General features: G+C 41.4%; 1 protein-coding gene across 1 annotated transcript in view; it reads right to left on the reverse strand.

Moving 5' to 3' along the window:
* The window catches only part of slc30a6 (solute carrier family 30 member 6), a 111,034-nt gene extending 92,843 nt beyond the window's left edge, over positions 1-18,191 (reverse strand). The window contains exons 1-2 of the mRNA XM_067988694.1: positions 18,010-18,191; positions 6,768-6,805 (exon numbers count right to left, since the gene is read on the reverse strand). Of these exons, the coding sequence (XP_067844795.1) occupies positions 6,768-6,805; positions 18,010-18,184 (213 nt within the window). The 5' untranslated portion in view covers positions 18,185-18,191. The remainder of the gene's footprint in view (positions 1-6,767; positions 6,806-18,009) is intronic.

An 18,191-nucleotide genomic window follows, 5' to 3' on the forward strand; every position in this document is an offset into this window, starting at 1 on the left:
CATCACCGAGCAGAAGAGCAAGACACAAGTAAACATGGAAAACTCAGAAATCATGGTCTTCAGTCCCCCACTCATTCATTATTTATAATCCATGTTACTGCCAACACCAGATAGTGGAAAAACATTAACAGGTTGTGAGTATGTTTCCTCCAGTTATAAACTCATGACATACAATCCCCTGAATTAGTGGTAGCACTTTTCCTTCTTGTAGACTGAAAGATCTGCACTGTAAGGATCAGCATTTGGATTCCCCTCCCCAAAGACCTCCAAAAATGCAGTGTTCAAAAGAGGTAAACACTAACTGAAGAAGAGAAACTAAGAGTGGGATGGAGGAATAAACTGCCTTGAGAAACATACCCTGTGCGAATATTAGCTGACCAAGAAAATCAAGATTGTTTAGATCCAACAAAAATATTTTTAAAACATAGAGTGCAATACTGCCAAGGGGGATAAAATATTTGTAGAGCAGAAAAAAATAAACAAAACATTCCAATATATCAGACTATAGAAGTACTAATTGATCCAGTGATGCCAATTCAGGTCATATTGTATTATAGATTCAATTTGTTTATTTTCATCTCACTGCATCTCAAGAAAGCTCCATTTGATGCCTTATTCTTTTTGTTGCATAACATGCAACGTAAGCATTACTGTAAGTATCAAAGCATCTTTTAAATGTTACATGTGTAAAAGAGACACAAATTAATTTACGTGGCACAGTCCTCTGATGCCCCCCCCGCCCCTAGCTACCTATAGTCAGGCCTGAAGCATTCCATGGCTTGGTGATAGCCATGATCATTAGTAATGAATCGACAAATTATTCACTCAGTGACACAGGATCAATCAGTGGCAAAAAGTAAGATTTATGCCAACATTTTAATTTTCTTTGTTAATACTGATAAGGAATTGTCTATTCCAATATATACATGTATTTAGGAAGTGTGTTCCAGAGTGCAGGGGCATGACAGCTGATGACTCTGCCATGATGATAGAGCAGAGTGTGGCCCTGCTCCAACAGACTTGTTTTTGTCCACAGTATGATACTACTTTATACACCAATTTTTCACAGCCTTCCTCATTTGATTGTACTTGATAAATCTGAAAATATTTTCTCATCTTTGACGCAATCTTTTTTCCTTGCAACTGACAAATGATAATGCAACTGGGAACTGCAATTCTGAAGCAGATTAGTTTTACAATGGCCCCACCTAGTGGTCAAGTCCCACATTTATTGGATGCAGCCTCTTCTCAGGTGCCCATTTTGTCCATGTCAAGCTATACTTTCAGGAGAAATTTCAGACCACTATATTCATAACAACTGTCCCAAAAATGTAATGTAGACTGGGTACGAAATTAGGTCACCCCATTTTAAATTCTGCCCTCTGCATAACTTGCTCTAAAGTGGTGAACAGACATGAATGTTTTTTTGCTCGTTTTCAAACTCCCACAGCTGATCAGTTTATGGGAAAATATTTTAATTGAATAGATTAAACTATTTTAAAACGTGAAATGTAGTTAGAATGGGGCAACGGCAATGAGCATCACCTCAGAGTGAATGGGCACAGATTTAATTCACTAAGTTCCTGATCTAGGCTACATGGCATGGGAGATATCAATCAGTGCCTAAACCTCTTGCCACCGTAGGGGGTGTTGACAGAAATATCAGGGGTAGAGTCATCAACAAGTGCTCTCTCACACATCCTGGCAAAGAGGAGCATTGGTGAGGTAGGTTACCCACCTGCTCAGCTATAGTGAAATGCCGTGGCACATTTTATTACATTAAAGGCGCTATATAAATGCAAGTTGTTGTCGTACAGTTAATATAGTGCTTGTGAGAGCAGAGCAAATCGAGGGAGAAAATAAACTTTAGAAAAATAAATGGGATATATTAAAAAAATGAACACAGCTTTATATGCAGAATTGAAGGCATATTGTCCATATGCAGAGGTAGCAAGTATACATGGGCAGAGCTCCACACTGTCCTTGCACAGCAGTATGATCAGCCACTATAACTGCCACAACCTACAATGAACTATTTATACAGATTCAGAGCTTGAAACCAATGGCAAACTAGCATTGCAAGTATAACAGAATATAGGGTAACCTGATAGGTACCTACAGGTATTTCGCATAGCAATACAAAATTTTCCTGAAAATTTGGTAGTAATGTTATTTTTATTTTTTTTAAAAAAAGAGAAAAACTGAACATCTTCAAAACAACTAACTATTTTATTCCTGTTCCATGTACAGGAAAAGTACCTGCAGCTTACATGTAAAAAAAAGTAAGTTGTTTGAGAAGCTAAGTTTCCTTTCTGCCTTTTCACTCCTCTAGGTGCCACCTCCTCTGACATACAGTTCTAAGGGCTGCCCTCCAGTACCTTATCCAAGTTGCCATTCTTAATGTACGAGCCCAGACAGTAAGTGCTATCGGTCTATCTGACTCTGGAGGGAATCGCAGCTGAGCCCAAATCAGTTCTTACCCAACATGCACAATTGTGCACTTTCCAATAGGTGTAACTGGAACAAAAAAAGGGCTAATTTTTTCCCTTCTCTAGCCCAGTGGTACCAAGGCCAATAGTAGCACCCTAACTACTGCCTGGTTATGATCTGCCGACTTAACATAAATCAGGACTTTCTGGCCTGCATGGCTTAAGACTGGAATGGCTGACACCTTTATTCATTAGATAATGGGGTAGCACATACAATTCTTTTTTTTTTGCACTGAACGAAAAGCAGATTCTTAGTTTTGGGTATTTATATCTAATTGGCAGGAGGATGCTGCAAGTATACAAAACTTCATATTCTTCTTCACCAGTCTAATTACCACATTTCTTATTCACATTTGTTATTCCTTTCTCCACTTCTATAAGTTCCATCTTTACCACATCCTCTGATGCTTCTGCCAGACTGCCCAGCTGAACTTTGGCGTTCACTTGATTTTCCCCTTTCGTTTAAGATTAGAGGACTTGCGATGTCACCTTGTCATTGTTGCTCAAGCAATGGAAATAGGACATTTATTTATAAGTAAGCATATTTTACAACAAATCATGTCATCATTGTCCAATCAAATTACAGCATAAGGCAACACTATATTTAGCGGATTTTTAATATTCATTCTCGGGATATGGACGACGATGGCAAGGCCAGTATTTATTGCCCATCCCTAGTTTCCCAGAGAAGGTGGTGCTCCAGGACTAGCCGCGCCTCTAGCTAAACTGTTCCAGTACAGCTACAATACTGGCATCTACCTGACAATGTGGAAAATTGCCCAGGTATGTCCTGTCCACAAAAAGCAGGACAAATCCAATCCGGCCATTTACCGCCCCATCATTCTACTCCCAATCATCAGCAAAGTGATGGAAGGTGTCGTCGATAGTGCTATCAAGCAGCACTTACTCACCAATAACCTGCTCACCGATGCTCAGTTTGGGTTCCGCCACTCGGCTCCAGACCTCATCACAGCCTTGGTCCAAACATGGACAAAAGAGCTGAATTCCAAGATCTTCTTCTTGAACTGTTGCAGTCCATGTGATGAAGGTGCTCCCACAATTCTGTTAGGTAGAGAGTGCTAGGATTTTGGCCCAGCAACAAGGAAGGAATGGCGATACGTGTCCAAGTCAGGATACTGTGAGACTTGGACGGGACCTTGGAGGTAACGTTGTTCCCACATACTTGCTGCCCTTGTCCTTCTAGGTAGTGGAGGCAGCAGGTTTGGGGGGTGATGCCGATGAAGCCTTGGTGAATTGCTGCAGTGCATAGATAGTACACATTGCAACCACAGTATGCTGGTGGTGGAGGAGGGGGTGAATGTTTAGGCTAGTCGATGAGGTGCCGATCAAGTGACTGCTTTGTCCTGGATGGGGTCAAGCTTCTTGAGTGTTGTTACGACTACATCTATCCAGGCAAGTGTAGAGTATTCCATCACACTCCTGATTTGTGCCTTGTAGGCAGTGGACAGATTTTGGGGACAGAATTAGGAGGTTAGCCATGCTGCAGAATGGTGGTGATGATGGTTTTGAAACAGGGGTCAGTACTTGAGGAGGTGGAACTATTTACAATGTCAGCTAGCATGAGGGCCAGAAAAGGAAGTTGCGTGCTCCTCCTTTAGTGGAGCAGGAAGTAGATCTCATGGGTGAGATGAGCTCGGAGAGGGATAAGCGGAGATAGGAGAGAAACTAGAAAGAGACAGGTTCACGGCTTGGGCATGGGGAAGCCTGAAGGGAATTTTATCTTGGTGGGCTAAGGAAAGGGGGTAAGCAGCAGAACGCATGGTTTCAATCTTAGTAATAAGGAAGTCCATGTTGTTAAAGATGAGGGTGGAGGGGAGTGGTTTAAGGAGACCGTTAAATCCAGGGGTTATCCTGGAGTAGTGGATGGTTTTGGCGGAGGAGAGGGAAGACTGATAACATACGATGTGGTCCAGTCGGTTCTGATGATGGATGGCTAAACCAGCTGTGTGCTAGATATGCTCAAGTCTGTAAAGATGGGGACATACCAGGGCTATATGTGTGAAAGAGAGAGTGTGTTGTGAAGTGGTAAAGGGCATTAGAGGTGGGGCTGAAGGGAATGGTTGAGCAAATCGATGAAGCAGAAGTATTGCGGCTACTGCAGGGCCAAAGATTAGGCAGTTGTAAGTGAGTTGGAGGAACAGTTTTTTCCAGGGGCAGAAGAAGGAAGTGGAATTGGAAGGTGTTGGAGAGATGTGGCTGATGTGGAATACAAAGAAGTGGTTGGATTTGGTCTCATCAGTGAGTCTCCAAACCAAACTATTAACAACTCCATACAAGTAGAATTTCTAATGTTCAGTGCGCACTTTTTTGTAGATAGATGTTACTTATCTAAGCCTGGAGTACTTAGGTGCAGATTGGCAAGAGCAAACTGTGTGTAGGGATGCTGAAGCTCATTTGGCTAAAACCATGCAGCTTACTAGCACAGCGCACACTGGTAAAGCTAACCCAGTGAGGACCACCTACCCAGTAGGGAATTGTCTCATAGGGTTTTCTGGAGCTGAATGGGAAGAACCTTAACTCTGGAGTCCTGTAGACCTACCTGAGTCAGAGAGTAGATTACTGAGTCTGCAACAGAGAATTGTTTTGATTCCAATTTCCCTTCATTAGTCATATAATCCTGGAACCAACGAGGCTTCAAAAAAACCACTTGTTCTGCTTCAAGCATAGTTATTAGTTGATCATTAAACAAGCGACAAGCACAAGTTTGAGCCCAAACTAGGTAGATAGCAGAACTCCTTCCAAGTAGCATGATGAGCAGCTCATTGTAAATTTGAGTGAATTGCCACCATCCTCCTAACTACAGCATGGATACGCACCATACCATTCCAAAAAATTATTCAAAGTGCACAGCTTCAAGTGTAATAGCTTGCCTCTTTGCAACCCAATCATGCTGGGCACCAAACCTGTATATATTACTATGTATTCACATACTAACTTCTGGATAACACCTTTTGTCTGAAGCCTCAAAATTTCCTCATCAGTTACCAACAGACATTTGCCTTCAGTGTGGTGAACACTTTATGAAAAGCCAGTCACCCTGATGGTCCAGACGTTCATGTTTAATGCCATATACCAGGCTTATTCATCACCAACTATTTAATCCAGACTCTATGGAAGGGGTTTTGGCGAAGATGCACACTGGATGTGAGACTAACGCATCCTCCCACTAAAGTGCTTAGCAACAGGTTGGTGTAGGCTGGAGATACAGTATCAAACATTGCTGCTCATTTCTGACTTTACAGTCGGATCCTATAATGGCTGGATAAGGAGGAAGTTTAGCATAAGCTTCAACCATAAATTGCATTTATTGAAAATTCAGATTATGTAGCACTGCACAACAAGATTAGAAATGGTTCTTTAATTCTGGGAAATTTGTTCGACTCCAGGTAAAGTCAGGTAAATCAACACCAACTCTGAAGTGAAAATAATGGGCCAAAATCTCAATACAGCTTCCAAACACCCCAGCACAGAACTAGCCTCACATTTCGTAACAATGGGTAAGGATGAACATCAGAGTCAGAATTCAAATTGGGAGGCACCAATACCACCTTTTACAACCTATTGGTAGGTAAATGCTCAAATTAACTCCCATTTCTGGTGGTCTGGTGAAAGACAGAGGTGCCAGATATTTTCCCTTAGCCTAGTGGTGAGCCATGTCTCGGCTTCTCAATGCCACACAATATTTTCCCCACTTAAAAGTGCAGATGAGCAACCTGTTGCCTGGCCTCTGCCAATGTTTTTTTGTGAGCAGTCACCAGAATGGAAGCGTAAATGGTTTGAGTGGCTCCTCCTCCAATCTTCTTTCACGCCACAGGGAAAAGCTTGGGCTTTGCTCAGCATCTCCAGCACCACCACTAAGGTCAGGAATTGAGTGTCTAATGGAAACTAATAACAACCCCACATCTTTTCATTCTGTGCTACTGGATGTCCTATAACTCTGATGTCCCAGTTTCTTTAATTAATATTTTTTGGTATGCCAACAGTACCCTCTTCAACAGGAAAGATGTCAAAATGACCAAGAGTCAAGAATCTGAAATTAATTGAAAGTTTAGTTAATTAACACACGAAAAGCACCGTTAGATGTTATCAATTAAGAGGCAGCATTTCACAAAAGGTGTTCTTGGGTTTCTCGTCATCATTACCATATAAACTCCCTCAGACAGGATAGTTACAGGCTAGTCATTGTGGATCATTAACTCTCACATGTTCTGTATGAGTAAAGAAAAGGAGAAATTTAGTGTTAAATACTGTACTTACCAAGAGATAAGTAGTGGTGTCCTGTTTTCTCCTGTGCACTGGAATATCAAAAAAAAATTGGTTAAGCTATACAAATATTTGCTTAAGTCACTTTAAATCAACTACACTTTAAGAAGAAAACTTCAAACCAAAAAGTACATGAATTACTATATAAAACAAACTTTAAAAAAAATACCACAAATAACCCATTATTTGAAGAGATGAATTTTAATGTTAATCTTGGATTTTCCCATTAGGGTACTCCTTCCTGCTTTTCAAAGCACGTTCCAATGCTATATATTGAAAACATCAGCACAGTACACTTGCTATTTTGGGAATGACTGCTAAGAGGGGAAAGGCTGAATGAAAGCACCAGGGACTACAAAGAAGATCTATCAAGCAAATATTTGGACACACAAGCAGTAAGTGGTGTGCAGCTGTCTTTATTAATGTATTGTAAACAATTTTACAACACCAAGTTATAGTCCAGCAATTTTATTTTATGCTTCTCATTGTGAGGCCTACATTTATTAATGTAGGCCTCACAATGAGAAGCATAATAAATAACAAGATAATGATAAAGATTATTCACCATAGATCACACATTTGTAGCAAATTCTTCATTGTTTGATATTTTTTCAAATCTCCATTGCAGCCATTGAGGCTCTCCCAATGTCTAAACTGTTGCACAATGAGTAGCAGTGCAATGCAATGCAGACAAAAGTGGTCCCAGATTTAATCTCCAGTCTGTGCTGTTAGCTGTGGTGCTACAATTTTCTTCAGTCTACAATTCCCTCCTTAGCTCTGCAACTTCACCCAGCCCTGTGTCTCAGTTCACACCCCTGGTTTTCCAATGTCAACCTGTATACCTCCCCTTCCTATAAGGGGGCATAGCCTTTAGCCACCACAGTCCTGCATTATAGAATTTTTTCTAAACCTCGCCCCATCTTCAAAAGTCTCCTCACAACCTCTTCAACTACACCTTTGTTGTCTCTCATAGTTTTTGTAAGTCCTGCTCAGTGTCCACCCCCTCCCCTTCTTTTTGTGAAGCACCTTAGGGTTCTTTGCTTTGGTAGAGGTGCTCTATAACTGTTTGTTACTGTGCATTTTCCAAATCACTACACCAGCCTTTCATTTATGGTTTCTCCAAGTAACAGTGAAAAATTATGCATACTTTTGTGTTGAATAGGAAGCGAAACAAGAATGCCCGGAAAGTTTTCACGCAAGAGCCATAGAGGTTTACAGCACAGGAGGCCCCATTCAGCCCGTTGTGTCTGTGCTGGCTGTTTGCTGGAGTGATACAGAACTAATGCCACTGCCCTGCTCTCTCTCCACAGCACTTCATTTTCCTCTACTTCAAATATTTATCCATTTTTCACTTAAAAGATGCAAGGATCTCTGCCTCAACTACTCTCTGTTCCATGATCCAACAATCCAGTGTGTAAAGAGATTTCTTGTAACCTCTCTCCTCATTCAGTGACAATCTTAAATTGGTGATACCTTGTCACAACAATGTGAGAAAGAAGAGACTTTCATTCCATCAGTCTGTGGCTGGCATTCAAACCAAAAATCACAAAAGTAAAAGAACAGTGTGCTTACCCAGTTCACCATCCAGTTTCCAACATTTTTATTTCCTACAATAGTTATCCTTTGACCTTTGAGAGAGGCTGCCAACTTAGTTTCAAATTATAGGCAGTTTGGGGTGATCAAAGAATAGAATCATAGAAAGGTTACAGCTCAGAAGGAGGCCATTTGGCCCATCGAGTCCGTGCCGGCTCTTTGCAAGAGCAATCCAGCTGGTCTCACTCCCCGCCCTATCCCCGTAGCCCTGCAAATTTTTTCCTTTCCAGTACTTATCCAGTTCCCTTTTGAAAGCCAGGATTGAATCTGCTTCCACCACCCCCTCTGGCAGTGCATTCCAGGTCCTAACCACTCACTATAAAAAAGTTTATCCTCATGTCACCTTTGGTTCTTTTGCCAATCACCTTAAATCTACGTCCTCTGGTTCTTGACCCTTCTGCCATTGGGAACAGTTTCTCTCTATCTACTCTGTCTAGACCCTTCATGATTTTGAATACCTCTATCAAATGTCTCTCAACCTTCGCTGTTCCAAGGAGAACAACCCCAGCTTACCCAGTCTATCCACGTAACTAAAGTCCCTCATCCCTGGAATTATTCTAGTAAATCTTTTCTGCACCCTCACTAAGGCATTCACATCTTTCCTGAAGTGCGGTGCCCAGAACTGGACACAATACTCCAGTTGTGGCCGAACCAGTGTTTTATAAAGGTTCATCATGACTTCCTTGCTTTTGTATTCTAGGCCTCTATTTATAAAGCCCAGGATCCGTATGCTTTTTTAACCACTTTCTCAACTTGTCCTGCCATCTCCAAAGATTTGTGCACATACACCCCCAGATCTCTCTGTTCCTGTACCCCTTTTAGAATTGTGCCCTTTAGTTTATATTGCCTCTCCTTCCTACCAAAATGTATCACTTCGCATTTTTCTAAGTTAAGTTTCATCTGCCACGTGTCCACCCATTCCACCAGCCTGTCTATATCCTTTTGAAGTTTATCACTATCCTTCTCACTATTCACTACACTTCCAAGTTTTGTGTCATCTGCAAATTTGGAAATTGTGCCCTGTACACCCAAGTCCAAGTCATTAGTATATATCAAGAAAAGCAGTGGTCTTTGGACCGACCCCCGGGGAACACCACTTTACACCTCCCTCCAGTCCGAAAAACAACCGTTCACCATTACTCTCTGTTTCCCGATCGGTGAACTTTTTGCCTCATCAGTCTGGGTTGGATTTGTCCCATGCGATGAAAAGACAGTGTGATAACCAACTGCTAAACTTTTATAAATCACTGGTTAGGCCTTAGCTGGAGTATGGTGTCCAATTCTGGGCACCACACTTTAGGTGCATGTCAAGGCCTTGGAAAGGTTGCAGAGATTTACTAAAAGATACCAGGGATGAGGGACTTCAGTTATGGAGAGACTAGAGATGCTGGGATTGTTCTCCTTAGAGCAAAGAAGGTTAAGGGACGATTTAATAAAGGTGTTTAAAATTATGAGGGGCTTTGATAAGAGTAAATAAGGAGAAACGGTTTCCACGGGCAGGAGGGTCAGTGACCAGAGAACACAGATTTAAGTTAATTTGAAAAAGAACCGGAGGATGAGATGAGGAGAATTTTTTTTACGCAGCGAGTTGTCGTGATCTGGAATTCAATGCCTGAAAGAGTGGTGGAAGCAGATTCAATAGTAACTTTTAAAATGGAACTGGATATATACTTGAAAAGGAAAAAATTGCAGGGCTATGGGGAAAGAACAGGAGAATGGGACTAATTGGATAGCTCTATCAAAGAGCCGGCACAGGCACGGGCCGAATGGCCTCCTTCTGTGCTGTATGATTCTATGCACTACCCACTCCTCTTTCTGTTTGATGTATATGCCCAGTAGTTAGGAACTCAAGTAGGTACATCACTGAAAATATTCCTTGTGGTTCTTTTGGCCAGTCCCAACTTATATTGGTACATAAAAGAAATAAAACAAATTAAAATAGTAAGAAACAGCAGAAAATATTGTTTTGATGATAATGCAGGGTTTCCTCCAATATACAGATTAGACACTGAAACTAAGCTAAATATCTCAAAAATGTTTCAAGTTTTTCATCTCTGAAATCCTACATTGATCTTCAAACCTTGGACAAAAGCCTGGTGATTTGCTCTGAAAGGACTGAAAAATGTGATTCAAGTGGAACTAGCCATTTTGAAAAGCGTAATGTATTAAAAGGTCACTCAAAACAAATTCTTTCCACTTAAGCAAAATCAGTCAATGGTGTTATCATCACCAGACAATGACAACAAAATACCAAGGGTTGAAATTCAAGAGTTTTTACCTATCTATGTGCAAAGCATATTTTTTAACGATTATCTGTCTAGTGACAAAGTTCCATACTTACTAATTTAAAATGATAGTGGATGTACTATGGGATTGCTTATGGGTAGTCTAGGGCCTGGAACGTGGTGATGGTGTTTACCCCAGATTTTTAATTTAAGTTGAATTAACTAAGTTATACCTAAAATCATGTACCTGTCATCAGATCCTTCTTCTGTAAGCATAGCTATCAAATTCCCTCCAAAGAACTACAAATAAATGCAAAGGAAAAAAATCTAAAAGGTAGAACTACATGCAAAGTTTTAATATTTGGAAGAATTTCCTCTGACCCTGGTCAATTCCTGAAACGATGCGTGAGGCTGCAGCATCGATCGCTGTTTTTGGTTCATTCCCGTGTGGAAAAGTCCTATTCTTTTGCAGGTGGCCAGGGAGCAAATTACTGGGGACTGAGAGCAGAACAGCCAGTGACTAATGTGGCAAGTAACCAAGGAGCAAAGCACTGGGATCAGGAAAATAAAATTAATTTCAGCAGCTCTGGAGTCAGACACACTGACCCAGAGGCCACAAGAGCATCACAGGAAGTTGAATTTAGACTGAGAAATATTATAACTGTATGAGGGAAAGCTGAATAAAATTGAACAAAAATTTAAATAAAGCTCTGGAGTCTGCCCCATGAGACTGAAGCAGTAGTACAGGAGGTTGAATTTAGACCAAGAAATAATCAGAAATACATATTAAACAAATATTCAAAGTACAATAAAATTTAAAAATAAGATGAACAGAATGAACGTCAGAGAAAGCCTAGCAGATTATGAACTGGAAAAGAAGCCTCCCATAATCAAGTAGTTAGTAATGGCTTCTGAATTTCTGGTAAACTTGGCAAACTGCAAGTACCTAATCGGAGGAACCAGTAACGCTTTTATCAGAGACAAATTAAAACTCTGGAAAATGACATCACTCCATGGGCTGATTACCTCACATTCTTAAAATATAGATAGTCAAATAACACTTTTGCCACTTTGTAGCTTCTCAGGTAAGTAAACACATATGATGTTTCTTAGTCTGACAGAATCTGGCAAGTATTGTTCCACAGGGATCTATAGAGAGGTGGGCCATTATCAAATGAGGAAAGGTAGCAACAATCTTCCACATTTGCAAGTAAGTAATTCAAGTACTTACTTAGCACTGATAGGAATAGATTTTTAGAAACAACTGCAAGCTGCAATTGGATGGCTGAACTTTGGGATCTTTCTGGATGGATGAATTAGGTGGGTTGAATGGTCTTCCTCTTATACTGTAATCTCTTGAGCACATAACATAGGCTGACAATTCAGTACAGTACTGAAGCAGCGCTGTATTGTAGGAGGTGCCATCTTTTGGACTAGACGCTAAACTGAGGCCTCATCTGCTTGTTCAGGTGCATCCCACGTCACTATTCAAGAGAGTCCTCCAGGTGTCCTACCTAACATTCTTCCCTCAATCAGCACTACTGAAAACAGTTTAACTCATAATTTGTCTTATTAGCTGTTTGAGATCTTGCTTTGTACAGAATATAAAAGGTTGATGGTCCAAACAGAAAGGGAAAAAGTTAGTACCAAACACAAGGACACCAGGTTGGAAAAGGGCATATTTCACAAAGATGGAGAGAGCCAGTTGAGGTACGGTGGAAAGAGAAATTGTACATCAACAATGGGATATGCTTAAAAAGGAGACTGCAAAGGTGTAGAATAAATATATTACAAAAAGACTATTCCAGGTTTCACGAGGCCATGGGTAAAGAAGTTAGAAATGAACTAAAATTGCAGAAGAGGGCATTTGGAGCCTACAGGTATGATCCTTGATTTTCATCGGCCCACCATTGGTGGCCATGCCTTCAGCTGCCTAGGCCCTAAGTTCTGGAATTCCCTCCCTAAACCTCTCCACCTGTCTACCTCTCTCTCCTCTTTTAAGACACTCCTTAAAACCTACCTCTTTGATCAAGCTTTTGGCCACCTGTCCTAATATCTCTATGCGGCTCCGTGTCAAATTTTGTTTGATAACGCCCTATGAAGCACCTTGACAGGTTTTACTACATTAAAGATGCTATATAAATGCAAGTTGTTATTGTTGCTGATAAAAATAAGAGAATATGAGAAAATAAGGACGGAGGTTAAGAGGGAGATAAGGAAAGCAAAGATGGAGTGTGAGGAGAGAATCTCAAAAATATTAAACAGAACAGTAAATTATTCTACAAATATTTCAGTAAAATATATACTGTTAAACATTAGACAAGATCTTGAGAGGAGATGATACTATGTTAATAGAAGATAAACAGAAATTGGTGAGGGTATGGAACAAGTACTTCACATCAGTGTTTACGAAAGAGAAGGATGCTGTGGAGGAGGTAAATCCTGAATTGGTTAAAAGTGAGATGAGGATATTATATCGAATGAAAGTATTAGAGAAGTTAGTTAAGCTACATGAGACAAAGTGCTGCGACTGACAGGATGCATTCAAGGATCCAGAGGGAAATGGGGGAAGAAATAGTGGAGGCCCTGGAGATTTAATTTCAGGGATCTAGTCAGTGTGGATGCATGCTGGAGGACTGAAGAGTGGCCAATGTAATATCTATTTTCAAAGTGGGAAACAAAGCTCACCTGGGTAATTGCAGGCCAATTAGTTTAACATCTGTGGTAGGGACATTTTTGGAATCTTTAAAGATGAAGTTACTAAATATCTAGATGAAAAGAAAGTGAGTAGATGCAACCAACACAGATTTCAGAAAGTAAGAACATGCTTGACAAATTTAATAGAGTTCTTTGAGGAGGTGATAGATATGATGGATGGGGAAATGCCATGGATGCGGTGCACATGGACTTTCAGAAAGCCTTTGACAAGGTATCACACAGAAGAGGTATGGAATTAGGGGAAAGGCAGAAAGTTGGATTAAAAACTAGTTAGAGGGGAGGGAACAGAGCTTCTCAGACTGTTTGCGAGTGGGTACCAATATCCAACAATATTCAATATCCTGCTTCCCTTCACTGTGTATGTCAATGATTTGAATAGAGGGCTAGTCCAAATGTGCAGACAAAACTAAATTAAGAGGCATTGTAAATAATTCTGGAGGACCAAATGAAGCTGACAAGAGTTACTGATAAGATGATGGAATGGGCAAAGAAATGGCAGAAGAAATGTCAGTAAATGTGAGGTGATTCATTTTGGTGAAAAAAGGTAATTATACTTTGAATGGGGGAAGGCTGGGTGATATGGAATAGCAGAAGAGTTTGGGGTTCACAAGACATTAAAAGCAGCACCTCAAGTAGATAATGCCATAGAAAAAGCTAAATACTGAGTATAATAGATATAAAATATAGAAGTTGATACTAGGGTTTTATATAGATTTACCTAAACGTAAGACCACAATTGGAATACTGCATGCAGTTTTGGGCTCCATACTATAGCAAGGATGTTGAGGTAAGAGAGAGGGTACAGCGCATAGTCACAAAGATGTTGCCTGGTATGAGGAAAAAGAAATGCGAAAAAAGACATGAAAAATTGGGGCTGTTTTCATTAGGACAAAGGAGATTACCGGGTGAGTAAAATTATGACAGTAATGGGACAGGTTGATAGAAACGGACTGTATCTAGTGATTGGGGGCACTAGAATGATGGGTGCATAGATATAAGATTAAATGCAAGAGATTTAGGACAGTGATCAATAAAATATGCTGCCACTTAGTGACCTACATTTAAGAAAAGCAAAGAACAAAATAAATCTCTTTCTCCCCATCTGCAGTTTTGCATTATAATAAATCAGCAAGAGTGGCAAGTCAAATGGCACATACAAATAAACCACTGGCAACAGATTATATAGGAACATATTTTCTATTGTATGCCCACCATTAATGAACGTAACTTAAATGATTCTCTTGGTTGAATGAACATGGACCCCTTAGGTTTGGCGTAACAAAAGTAAATTATTTAAGAGTTAAAATCAGCTTGGTAGAAAATGCAAAACTCTGCATCTGGCTTCACCTCCCCCTCAATTAGCCACTGTAGCTATCAACCTAAAAACTTGATAACCACAAAAAATTCCAGGCCACCGACATTGAATTTTAGTTTGTTTCACCTCACCTCTGAATCACACAAGTAAAGGCACAGTGTAATTCAAAAAAATGCAAGAGAGTTCAGTTATTATAAAACAAAGTTGTAACTGAAACAATTCAGCCCATCACCATTCATCCACACATTACGAATTTGGCCTTCAATTGTTCTGCAGAACCAGATGAATATTATAATATGCAGTAATGGATATGTAGGAGTTATTACAAGGCTAAAATGCAATTTAAAAGATTGAGAGATTATCCATAGGAGCAGTGGTCAAAGAATTTATAACCACCATCTGAACCCAGGATTAGGTTACACTTTTGAAATCATTTTTTTTAAAAACATAGAATTACATTGAATTCTATAGCACAGAAACAGGCCATTCGGCCCAACAGGTCTATACTGGTGTTAATCCTCCATTTTTTGCTATGTTATTCTCTAGCACTTGCACTGCTCCAGATTTATAGAAGGTTCTGTTTCACTTTTGGTGCGGACAGTGGTCGTTAATGTATACCCTGACTGCCCCACGTACTTGATGAGTTATGATGTTCACACAAGAGGATTAATGATTTGTAATGTCAATTACAGCAGGTTTTTCAAAATATAATCTACAGTTGATGTCCGGTATAGATTGTATTAGTTTTTCTCACTGTCTAAAGTCTAAGAAAACATGCAACTATAAAAAAAAAGGTTCCTCGCACTGAGTTAAAGACTATATACAATCTTCCTTCTGGGTTTACCGCAGTAGGTAAATACACCATGTGGCAATCATACAAACTAGGAAGATCTTACACTCAATCCTCAATCTGAGTTTGCCAACCTCTAGTAGGAGTAGTAGGAAACTATAATCACCCAGTGTTTCCTACCAGAAATGCTTGTGTGTGAACCACAGTTCCTGATTTGACTGTGCCAGCCGCAAAGTGAAATCACCAGCCATCACTCACGGTCCAGGCTCACATAGCAAATACAGCCACCAGGGTAACATACGATTGGAGTTGCCTAACGAACAATAAAGTTCCTCGCAGTAAATTCAGCTCCATTCACTAATTAAAAGAAAATCACACATGTTACTACTGCAACATCTTGTGACTAAATCAGATTTGAAGAGAAAGTCGTAGTGTATGGTTGGTCTACTCATTAATTCAAAGAAAGACTTGCATTTATATTTTTTTTATTATTCGTTCATGGGATGTGGACATCACTGGCAAGGCCAGCATTTATTGCCCATCCCTAATTGCCCTTGAGAAGGTGGTGGTGAGCCGCCTTCTTGAACCGCTGCAGTTTGTGCGGTGAAGGTTCTCCCACAGTGCTGTTAGGTAGGGAGTTCCAGGATTTTGACCCAGCGACGATGAAGGAATGACGATATATTTCCAAGTCGGGATGATGTGTGACTTGGAGGGGAACGTGCAGGTGGTGTTGTTCCCATGTGCCTGCTGCCCTTGGCCTTCTAGGTGGTAGAGGTCGCTAGTTTGGGAGGTGCAACCTGTAGATGGTATACACTGCAGCCACAGTGCGCCGGTGGTGAAGGGAGTGAATGTTTAGGGTGGGGGATTGGGTGCTAATCAAGCTGGCTGCTTTGTCCTGGATGGTGTTGAGCTTCTTGAGTGTTGTTGGAGCTGCACTCATCCAGGCAAGTGGAGAGTATTCCATCACACTCCTGACTTGTGCCTTGTAGATGGTGGAAAGGCTTTGGGGAGTCAGAAGGTGAGTTACTTGCCACAGAATACCCAGCCTCTGACCTGCTCTTGTAGCCACAGTATTTGGCTGGTCCAGTTGAATTTCTGATCAATGGTGACCCTCAGGATGTTGATGGTGGGGGATTCGGTGATGGTAATGCCATTGAATGTCAAGGAGAGGTGGTTAGACTCTCTCTTGTTGGAGATGGTCATTGCCTGGCACTTGTCTGGTGCGAATGTTACTTGCCACTTATCAGCCCAAGCGTGGATGTTGTCCAGGTCTTGCTGCATGTGGGCTCGGACTGCTTCATTATCTGAGGGGTTACGAAAGGAACTGAACATTGTGCAATCATCAGCGAACATTCCCATTTCTGACCTTATGACGGAGGGAAGGTCAATGATGAAGCTGCTGAAGATGGTTGGGACTGCGCTGTGGAACTCCTGCAGCAATGTCCTGGGACTGAGATGATTGGCCTCCAACAATCACTACCATCTCCCTTTGTGCTAGGTATGACTCTAGCACTGGAGAGTTTTCCCCCTGATTCCCATTGACTTCAATTTTACGAGGGCTCCTTGGTGCCACACTCGGTCAAATGCTGCCTTGATGTCAAGGGCAGTCACTCTCACCTCACCTCTGGAATTCAGCTCTTTTGACTATGTTGAAGGCTAAAATTAGATCTGGAGCCATTCATGACTTCAGGATGTCCCAAAGCGCTTTACAGCCAATTAAGTACATTTGGAAGTGCAGTTACTGTTGTAATGTGGGAAATGCAGCAGCCAATTCGCACACAGCAAGGTCCCACAAACAGCAATGTGATAATGACCAGATTATCTGTTTTTAGGTGTTGGTTGAGGAATAAATATTGGCCAGGACACCAGGGAGAACTCACCGGCTCTTCTTCAAAATAGTGCCATGGGATTTTCTTCAAAAAGATTCAATGGTCTCTGCTTCAATCCTGTCGCAAAGCATTTCAAGCTCCAAGACCCTAGTGTGCAAAGAGATTTCTCCTAACTTCTACCTTCATTTTATCACTCTAAAAAAAAGGAGCTCAAGGCGTCAGCTTGGCTCAATTAGAAGGTCGTTGGTTCAAGTCCATCGCCAAGACCTGAGCACGCAACCTAGGGCTGACACAGTACTGAGGGAGTGCTTCACGATCAGAGGTACCATCCTGTGAATGAGACATTAGATCCACATCCCATGCAATGTTTCAGTAATTCAGGTGGATGTTAAAGATCGCGGAGCACTATTCGACGAAGAGTTCTCCCAGTGCCCTGGCTCTCAAAACTTCCTCAACTGAATTAACGGGTCACTCGTCTCTGTATGGGATCTTCCAGTGCTAAAAAACGGCCCACATAACAATCACTGCAATTCCAATGAAATTCTGTGTGTGTGTGTGTGTGTGTGAAGTGCTTGATAAAAGTTTCTGAGATGCCGGATGGAGCTTTACATAAATGCAAGTCTTTCTAATATGTCGATCGCGGGGTGGCTGTCGCACAGCTCCAGGTGTTTGGGGGTTGGTGACCATCAGTGTCACCCTGTCACCACTCTCGATGCCGACCCGTTGTCCCAGGGCCCAGCGGCCGCTCCGCTCCGCTCCCTCTTACCTTCCTCCTCTTTCACATTCACCACATCCACCGCCACCATGTCCGGCTTGTCCAGCCCGATGCCGAACGGGGAGATCTTCCTCTCAGTCACTCCCGAGGGCACCACGTCGGGCTTGGGCCCGAATTTGCGGGGGTAATAATCCCCGCTCAGGTAGCGCGACGTGTCTTCCGCCATCTTCAGC

Source organism: Heptranchias perlo, chromosome 8 (genome assembly GCF_035084215.1).
Source record: "Heptranchias perlo isolate sHepPer1 chromosome 8, sHepPer1.hap1, whole genome shotgun sequence".
NCBI lineage: Eukaryota > Metazoa > Chordata > Chondrichthyes > Hexanchiformes > Hexanchidae > Heptranchias > Heptranchias perlo.